The sequence below is a fragment of the Mobula birostris genome, chromosome 14, assembly GCF_030028105.1.
Source record: "Mobula birostris isolate sMobBir1 chromosome 14, sMobBir1.hap1, whole genome shotgun sequence".
NCBI classification, from domain to species: domain Eukaryota; kingdom Metazoa; phylum Chordata; class Chondrichthyes; order Myliobatiformes; family Myliobatidae; genus Mobula; species Mobula birostris.
The window spans coordinates 98,125,095-98,135,294 of record NC_092383.1 but is presented as its reverse complement, the minus strand read 5'-3'; the positions used below and the strand labels follow the sequence as shown (position 1 = coordinate 98,135,294).

The 10,200-nt window shown below is 46.0% G+C and overlaps 1 protein-coding gene across 1 annotated transcript in view; it reads left to right on the top strand.

Moving 5' to 3' along the window:
• The first annotated feature begins 4,339 nt into the window (after window positions 1–4,339).
• LOC140209582 (CD48 antigen-like) overlaps window positions 4,340–10,200 on the top strand; it is a 59,126-nt gene continuing 53,265 nt past the window's right edge. The window contains exon 1 of the mRNA XM_072277852.1: window positions 4,340–4,497. Coding sequence (XP_072133953.1) covers window positions 4,437–4,497 — 61 coding nt within the window. The 5' untranslated portion in view covers window positions 4,340–4,436. The remainder of the gene's footprint in view (window positions 4,498–10,200) is intronic.

The following is a 10,200-nucleotide window of genomic DNA, read 5'->3' as shown; positions in this document are numbered from 1 at the left end:
GAGAGCACCTTTTTGCGTGAACTCCTTGCTCTTTCTGGCAAGAGTTATCTCGATGCAGGTTGCTACTCCAACGAAGACTCAATAAGGTCGATCCTTTATTAAACTGCCAAACAATGCCGACTCCTCTCGATCCTTTGATCCTGTAACTTCGATAAATTCTTCACTCTCCCTTCTAATGTTGGAATTGAGTAAATCAATACATCTAGCAAAAATTTCCAGTCCAAATAATAATGGTATCTTGCAACAGAACGCACAACCGTTTTAAAAAATGAAACTGTATCACAAAAACAAACACGCAACAGAAACGGAGATACAGCACATTCTACCTGGAATCTACAAACTCAAAAACCAACTGCGTCACCTGAGTTGACCCTTATATAGTCATGGGTCACATGTCATCACGTGACCTCACATCGGCCGGAAAATCACACCAGGTGACCTCCAAAAGACCATTACATTATTCTCACAAAAAAAAAACAGATCTCCTTGAGCATGTAACAACTCCCTCCAGAAAAAAAAAATGTTGGTCTCTTGAAGAACAAAATTTTAACAGTTTATACAAAAAAAAATACAAATGTATAAAATTTACAAAATACACAATACATACAATCTTATCTTTCAGCCCTTTACAAACTAATGTACAGTAGGAGTGTTACAAATGTTAAAATATTGCTCCAAAAAAACAAATTTTCATTGTACATTTAACATCTAGACAAACAATCATTGATTGACAAACATTGTCTTTACCCTTAATAAGAGTGATCAAAATATTGTACTCCTGTAACATTAAACTGTGGTATTAAATTGGAGTCTAATTTCCCTAACCTTTTTCCTTAACTGTCACAGTGGCATGACCAAATTCACTTTCAGCTAAGTTAATAGTTAAGTTAGCTTTTGAAAGTCTCTCAAATAATTTCTCCACCACCATAATATGTGCTTTCTACATGTTATTTCCTGTAACCAAATCATCAATATAGGCATCTGTATCTTTTAATCCCTGAATCACGCTATTAATCATCCTCTGAAAAGTACCTGGTGCATTCTTCATCCCAAATGGAAGAACATTATATTCATATAACCCAGATGGGGTTACAAATGCTGAAATCTCTCTACCTCTATCCGTCAATGGAACGGGGGGGGGGGGGGTACATGTCATCATGTGACCTCACATCGGCGGGAAAATCACATCAGGTGACCTCCAAAAGACCATTACATCATTCTCACAAAAAAAAACAGACCTCCTTGAGCATGTAACAGTAGAGCTAGAATAGAGTTGTGGACCTAAAGGAATCAATGACTAGGATTGTTCTTTTACTCACATCAGTGAACTCCGTCCCCATCCCAATTGCTCAGCGCAGGTCAGCTGGGGCTGTCTGAGTGAGAAAAATGTATTCAACATCTAGAATGGTTGACCTGGGTGAAGAGGCGAAGTGCCCAAAATGTCAACTGATTTTTTCTTTTCCATTAATGCTGCCTGACCTGTTGAGTTCCTCCAGCATTTTGTGTGTGTTGCTCTGGATTTCCAGATCTACAGATTTTCTCATGCTTACTCCACTGCAAAGTCTCTCTGAGGGATGCCTACCCTGAAGAAATTTAAATCTTCCCTTCAATGAGAGTTCAGTGAAACCCTCTCTCACTGGTTCTGCTCTGTGGTCTCTGCTGCCCTCCAACTCTTCGACCACATGCTCACCCAGACCGGCTACCACAGCCATTTATCCTTCCTGGGAGCTCGCCTTCGTCGCCATCTTGTGCCACATGACTTCCAGATCTGCTTTCGGCCTTCTCTGTTCTGATCCACCGAGGACCCCAGTCACTCACATTCAATTGACTGCTTCTCCCTTTCTGCCACCCTTTCTGCTATTTGGAGATATCTGGTGGTCCTATCTTAGTCTCTTACGCAACTCTGGGCCTCTTTTTCCTCCGCCTGCCATAGACCTCTCCAATATTTTATCCTCTACCAGATCCATGCCTTCAACCGCCGGTTCTTTTCGCCCCTCGCATCCAGCAAGGATCGGATGGTCACCCGTCCCTAGATCTCAGATCCCACCATCTGCGATTCCGACGGCCCTGGAACACCCCTCCCCCCCCCCAGATCACGATCACTGCTGACTCCCAGTCAGAGCTCAGTTCCATCCGACGTCCCCAGATGATGAATCTCTCAGACTCCACTGCTTGCTCTGACGGCTCTGGGCACCTCTGGAGCACGACACTACCATCACCAACACTAGTTCCAATGAACCTGAACAGATTTAGAACCAGGATTCCATATAACCACGTGACCATGTTACAGTTACAGCAGGGAAACAGGCCCTCGCGGCCCTTCTAGTCCGTGCCAAACTCTTACTCTCACCTAGCCCCACCGACTGGCACTCAGCCCAGAACCCTCCATTCCTTTCCTGTCCATATATCTATCCAATTTAACTTTAAATGACAACATCGAACCTGCCTCAACCACTTCTGCTGGAAGCTCGTTCCACACAGCTACCACTCTCTGAGTAAAGAAGTTCCCCCTCATGTTACCCCTAAACGTTTGCCCTTTAACTCTCATGTCCCCACTCTCAATGGAAAAAGCCTATCCACGTCAACTTTATCTATCCCTCTCATAATTTTAAACACCTCTATCAAGTTCCCTCCGCCAACCTTCTACACCCCAAAGAATAAAGACCCAACTTGTTCAACCTTTCTCTGTAACTTAGGAGATGAAACCCAGGTAACATTCTGGTAAATCTTCTCTGGACTCTCTCAATTTTCCTGACATCCTTCCTATAATTCGGTGACCAGAACTGTACACAATACTCCAAATTTGGCCTTACACCACTATCAATGCCATTCCTACAACCCCGGGCTCCTTCAAACTGCTAATTGTGTGACCCCCTAGCTCCAGTTCCAGCTTGGACTTTGACCACCAGTACCTCCAGGTCGAGACTTTACATGCTGCCACTAGACGTCTAGAGCCCCTTCCCCCACCACAACTCTGCAACCCCGTATCCCTCAAACCTCACTGTCAACTCTTGGGTCCTCAGAACATCTACCTCCCTCCCACCCTACCTTCCCTGAACACTCCAGCCTTCCCCTCCGCTCTAATATCACCAGCTCTTGGGAAACACTCCTGAAGTTGATCTGGGGGGACTGTCCCCACACAACCAGTCACTGGGGTAAACTGTCCCTCCCTCCACACACAGTCATTTGGGCCACTAACCCACAGACACCGAGTCACAAAGGTACATTGAACCCACACAACCAGTTACTGGGATACACTGTCCCCTCACACAGTCACTGGGATACACTGTCCCCCCCACACCCACAGTCACTGGGGTACACTGTTCCCCACACACCCTGTCACTTGAGTACACTGACCCCCACACTTAGTCATTGGTGTGAACTGTCACCACACACCCAGTCACTTGGGCACACGTTTCCCCCACACCCAGTCACTGGGATACACTGTCACCCCCACACACCCAGTCACTGGTGTGCACTGTCCCCACACACACAGTCACTGGTGTGCACTGTCCCCACACCGAGTCACTGGGTACACTGTCCCCCCCCACACACCCAGTCACTGGGATACACTGTCACCCCCACACACCCAGTCACTGGGGCACACTGTCCCCCCACACACAGTCACTGGTGTGCACTGTCCCCACACCCAGTCACTGAGTACACTGTCCCCCCCACGCCCAGTTACTTGGGTACACTGTCACACACCTGTCCCTGTGAGGCCATGTTATTCCAGTGTGTCCTGCCTGTTGACCCCATCTCACTGTGATCCCTGCTGCCTTCTTGTCCTGGCAGTAATGGCTCTCAGGGGATATGATTACATCCCCTGCCTCAGTTGATCTAAAATCTTTTAACATCCAGAGAAACACAGCAGGCGATGAGCACAGTGAGATCCCACAAACAGCATTGTGCTAATACATTCTGTCCCATGGAGAGAGATGAAGCAGGAGGTGACTGTCCTCTCTGTAATTTTGAAACCCGAGAGGTAATCTCACTGAAGCATCCAATCTCTAGGCCTTGAGACGGTGTGTCTAGAGGGAATGTTTTTCCTGGCAGGGTTGTCTAGACTAGTGGTCACACTCAGAATGAGGGGTTGGCCGTTCAGGACAGAGATAGGGAGCGTTTCTTTTTACACCCGGGATGGTGGAGGGTTGACTTGGAATTATCTCCCTAAGATACTGTAGAATTTTATTTCTGAGTGGGGTGGGGAAGAATAATTAGTTCCTCTCTCAGAAACACTGTCGTCAGATAGTTTGCTCTTGACATCCAATACTGTGGCTTTCTACTTATGAACACACCTCCTCCAGCTCACTTCTCTGCCTCACACTGTGCCTCTACGTTCTTGCCACACAAGCGAGCTGCACACCACCAGGGACCCACAGCGAGAAGAATATTCCTGCGGTCGCCCACCAGCCGCTGACCCTTCCCTGAGAAAGATGATCACTGGGCCACTGCTGATCTGTTCCTGCCTGACTCTCTCCATCTCCGTCTTCACATGTGAGTTTTATTCATAACATGTCTTTGTGTTTCATTTCCTTCTCTCCAGGGTCTGTGTTACTTGTTGGCTGGGTATTTCTGCATCACAAATTCCCAGGGAGAGACAGAGCGGGGTAAATGGAGAGTGAAACCCCTGTACAATGTCTACTTCACACAATGTAGACAATATCCCATTGTTGTTGCCGATTAACTGGACACTGAAGATTCAGTCGTTCTTCAATCACACTGTGCCTCTTGGAGAACAACACGGGTCCGTCACTAAACCTTATCAATTCAATTTATAATGAATCAACAAGCAGTTACAGATATTGACCATTTGGTAAACTGTGTCTGGTCAAGCTCCTTATCTGCAGGATCAATCACCATCCACAATGCAGATGCTAAAAGTTAATGAGAACTACAACCGAGAAACTGATGAGACCTTGATGTTAGTTAAGTCGTCGTCCCCTAGTTGATGTGTGTGCCTTGAATCCTTGTGCCTAAGTGGCTCTAGCTCCCTGTATGCAAAGGGAAGCTATGACCTTCAATGATCTTTCTTGCCTGGGCTGTTTGCACACATCTGCTTAACCCTCACCTTGCCACAACAGTCACACTATCACATTCCGAGGGCACGGGTTAGATCCAAAGTGCAGCTCCCTCTGTGCTGTCAGGGTAGGGGTTAGACACAGAAAAACAGAAGCCTGCTTATCAGTGACTACGAGGGAAGAGGAAGTTGCTCAGGCTGTAACCGCAGAGTCAACCTGTTGCTAATTCTGGAAATGGAGCAGTCCAGCTGTTCAACTGTTTGGAAGTGTGTGGCCCAGGACCCTTCCAGAGCCAGCAACTGGGATCAGGTCCAGGGCTGTTTTGTGGGGAAGGAAGGAAGGAAGTTGACGAGGATGCTGAGTTGGAGGAAGGACAAGAGGGAAGAAAGGGGATAGCGATGAATTACCAGGCAACATTAGTTGGGCACCTTGGATCTGGCTCTCTCTGTTTCTGTGGTGAGGCATGAGAACCTTATCAAATGGTTTATCATGATCCATGTAAACAGTATTCACTGCCCCACCATCACCAGTTATCTTCATAATCCCCTCTGAACACTCAATGCTTGTCTTCTCTGTTTGAGCCTTAGAGTCATACAGAAGTACAGCATAGAAACAGGCCCTTTGGCCCTTCTAGTCCATGCTGACCCATTTAAACTGCCTACTCCCATTGACCATAGCCCTCCAAAACTCTACTGTTCAAACTTCACTTCAATGTTGAAATCAAGATTCTGGTTGTGAAAACTGGGAAATCATGTTGCAGCTGTATAAAACTTAGTTTGAGCCCCATTTGGAAGATTTGTGCAGTGCTGTTCACTGCTTTACAGAAAGATGTGGAGCCTTTGGAGAGGGTGCAGTACAGGTTCACCAGACTGTTGCCTGGATTAGAAAACAGAAGGCATAAACAAAGGTTGAACAAACGGGTTGTCTGGGGAGTGACGATTCCTCACACAAGTATTGTCCTCATTCCCCTTAACAGTTTCAATCTTTTGATGTTGTAATTGCCCGAAGCAATATTGCAAAACACTCACAATTTTATCAAACACTTCTCATCTCACAAAAATAACAGTATACATTTCCTTTAAAAAAGATTCCAACAGATTTGCAATAACATTTATCAAAACGGAGTCCCTGCTTTCAGAGTGAACGCAGAAAATTCTTGTAAACGTTACAGATGTGTTCTACATCTTTATTCTACATGTTCATTAATCTCATTGTCTTTTGTACAACACTGTGTATATTACACCAATAACAGAGTGAGCGAGATGTTTTCTTAGACCTTCTGCTAGTTCAATTCAAGGTACTTTTACATCAATTTTTTTCTGATCCCCTCTGCGTCAGCCCACCTTCCGTCTCCCATGGTGCTACTGAGAGCTTCCATCTGTGGCAAGGCACTGGCTGATTTTGACCTCAGCGAGTACCCAGGAGACGCCATTTGGCATGGGCATTGTTGAAACCGTGCCTGAGGAAGGCAGGGGTGGAGCAGGTAATAATCATCTTGTTCATCCTGAGACTCCATAAGACCATATGAATAGAATTGGGCCATTCAGCCCATCGAATTTTGTCTGCCATTTCAACATGGCTGATATATTTCCCCCTCAATCCCATTCTCCTCCCCGTATTTCTTCATGCCCTGACTAATCAAGAAACTATCAAACTTCACCTTAAATACACTCAATGACTTGGCCTCCACAGCCAACTGTGGCAATGAATTCCACAGATTCACCACTCTCTGGCTAAAGAAAATCCTCCTCATCTCTGTTCTCAAGGAACACCCCTCTATTTGAGGTTGTGCCCTTTGCTCCTAGACTTCCCCCAGCACAGGAAACATCCTCTCCACATCTACTCTCTCTCTAGGCCTTTCAATATTTGATACATTTCAATGAGATTCCCCACTCATTCTTTTAATTTCCAGCGAATACAGGCCCAAAGCCAACAATTGCTCCTAATATGAGAACTCCTTCATTCCCAGAATCATTCTTGCGAACCTCCTCTGAACCTTCTCCAATGTGAGCCCATCCTTCCTTAAATGAGGGCCCAAAACTGTCGAATTGAATTGACTTTATTACTTACATCCTTCATCTACATGAGGAGTAAAGTTCTTTACATTTAATGTGCAATGTGCAATTTATAGTAATTTACAATAAATAGTACGGACAACTGGATAGTCAATATAACATAGAAATACAATTGTAGCAGCATGAGTTAATCAGTCTGATGGCCTGGTGGAAGAAGCTGTCCCGGAGCCTGTTGGTCCTGGCTTTTATGCTGTGGTACTGTTTCCTAGATGGTAGCAGCTGGAACAGTTTGTGGTTGGGGTGACTTGAGTCCCCAATGATCTTTCGGGCCCTTTTCACACACCTGTCTTTGTAAATGTCCTGAATAGTGGGAAGTTCACAAGCTGGGCTGTCCACACCACTCTCTGCAGAGTCCTGTGGTTGCGGGAAGTATGGTACCTGTACCAGGCAGTGATGCAGCCAGTCAGGATGCTCTCAATTGTGCCCCTGTCGAAAATTCTTAGGATTTAGAGGTCCATACCAAACTTCTTCAACTGTCTGAGGTGAAAGAGGCACTGTTGTACCTTTTTCACTACACAGCAGTGTGTACAGACCACGTGAGATGCTTGGTGCCGTGGATACTGAGGCACTTAAAGCTGTTCACACTCTCAGTCCCAGATCCGTTGATGTCAATAGGGGTTAGCCTGTCTCCATTTCTCCTGGAATCCACAACTAGTTCCTCTGTTTTTGCAATATTGAGGGAGAGTTTGTTTTCTTGACTCCACTGTGTCAGGGTGATGACTTCTCTGCAGGCTGCCTCATTATTATTTGAGATTAGGCCAAGCAGTGTAATGTCATCAGCAAATTTAATTAGCAGATTGGAGCTGTGGGTGGCAACATGGTCATGGGTATACAGAGAGTAAAGGAGGGGGCTTAGTACACAGCCCTGAGGGGCACCTGTGTTCAGAGTCAGAGGGATGGAGGTGAGGGAGCCCACTCTTACAACCTGCCAGTGATCAGATAGGAAGTCCAAGATCCAGCTACAGAAGGCAGGGTGAAGGCAGAGGTCTCTGAGCTTCTTGTTGAGCCTGGAGGGAATTATGGTGTTGAATGCTGAACTGTAGCCGAAGGACAGCATTCTCACAGAAGCATCATTCTCCAGATGTGTAAGGACAATGGTTAGAACTGTGGCTATTGCGTCATCTGTCCATCAGTTGTGTTGGATGGCCAAATGTAGGAGGTCCAGTTTGGGTGGTAGCTTGCCGCAGATGTAGTCCTTGACCAGCCTCTCAAAGCATTTGAGGTGCTCATTATTGAGGTGAGAGCGACAGGACACCTGTCATTAAGACATGTAACCTTGGTCTTTTTAGGTACAGGGACAATGATGGATGGTTTGAGGCAGGAGGGCACTCTACACTGGGAGAGGGAGAGATTAAAAGTGTCTGTAAACACACCTGACAGTTGTGGTGTGCACATCCTGAGTATCTCCCCTGGGAAGCTGTCTGGTTCCGCAGCCGTGCGACTGTCCACCCGTTGGAAACACCTGTGTACTTTAGCCTCAGAGATGACCAAGCTGCTGGTTGTGTCATCTGCGTGTCTCCCCAGGGGCTCAGTATTGGCAACATTGAATCACGCGAAAAAAGATTTAGCTCATCTGGGAGAGGGGCAGCGATGTTAGAAACCCCACTGAGTTTAGCTTTGAAGTCTGCGATGGTGTGCAGATCTTACCATAAACTGCGTGTGTTGCTGGTGGAAAATTGTGTCTGGATCTTGTCCTTATTTTGTTGTTTCGCTGCCTTGATGACTTTGCGCAGATCATTTCTTGAGCTCCTGCTGATTGCTGGCAACGTAAGCTCTGCGTCGTGCGGTAAGTGCTGCCCGTACGGAAATGTTGATCCAAGGTTTCCAGTTTGGAGAGACCCTGACCGAGTTTTGGGGGTCAACGTCCTCGATGCATTTCCGGACGAAGCTTGTGACCGCTTCTGTGAACTCGAACACGTCCTCATCATGGAAGACATTCCAGTTGATGCTATCAAAGCAGTCCTGTAGCATGGAGTCTGATTGATCTGACCAACAGTGGATGGTTTTAACTACGATTGCCCTTGTTTCAGCTTCAGCCTAGACTTTGGCAGCAGGAAGATGGAGGAGTGATCCAATTTTCCAAATGGGCAGAGCAAAGAATTGCTTTGTAAGCATGGTGGGAGGGAGAGTATCCATGGTGGTGTATGCTTCCCCGACCCCCCCCCCCCCCACCGTGTGCTCACCTGGATGTGTTGGCAAAACTTCGTAGAGACTTGTTACGTGACCACGGTTTCGTTTACTGTGGGTGTCACTTTAAAACACCTAAATGAGGCGGAACTATGACCTCAGTATAACAAGCTACATGCAGGCCACTGGGATTTTCAGAAAGAAAGGTGGGGGGGTGGAGGAAGGAGGGAGGGAGGGGGAGAGAGAGAGAGAGAGAGAGAGAGAGAGAGAGAGGAAGCTTTGGATTGCACACTGCTGGCAGTAGCTTGCTGCAGCAATGGATAAAGTCTGATACTTCCCCTTGCCCTGAGAATTGGGTTGATCAACAGCACCCAGTGCAGAGTGAACCTGTGACTGTCACTTCGTATGATCCACACGTGGATTTTGTTGGAGTACCCTGTGGCGACCGCCTTTGTTAACCCTTACATGTTTTGGGTATGTTATGTGGCAACCACTTATGCTAAGGAATATTTCGTGACTGTTACCTTGTGATATTTCTATGTGGATTTCGGAATGACTCGATGGATAAGATCTTCGGTGACCGTTACTTTGTTTTCCCAGTGTGGAACCTGTGGAATTCTTCCTAGTCACCTCCTCTCTACATTTTAATGTGGATTTACAAGCTTCTCCCCTCACTTACTCTGTGGATTACTGGACCTTTTGTAGTTTGCCATCTTAAGACTTTAAGAACTGTTTCTAAGTTTGACAGTTTGTGAGCCACACACACACATAACACTGTTAACTTCTGTTTACTTCATTTAATTTTCTATATTTTTGAGTAGATACTAATAAATATAGTGATTTTAACATTAAAATCTGACTCATTTTGTCAACTATTGCTGCTGGTACGTAACATAAATTGGGGGCTCATCCGGGATTTGAACAAAATTGGAGCTTATTGATTGATTGATTATCAATTTGATTGGTTACTTCCCTTT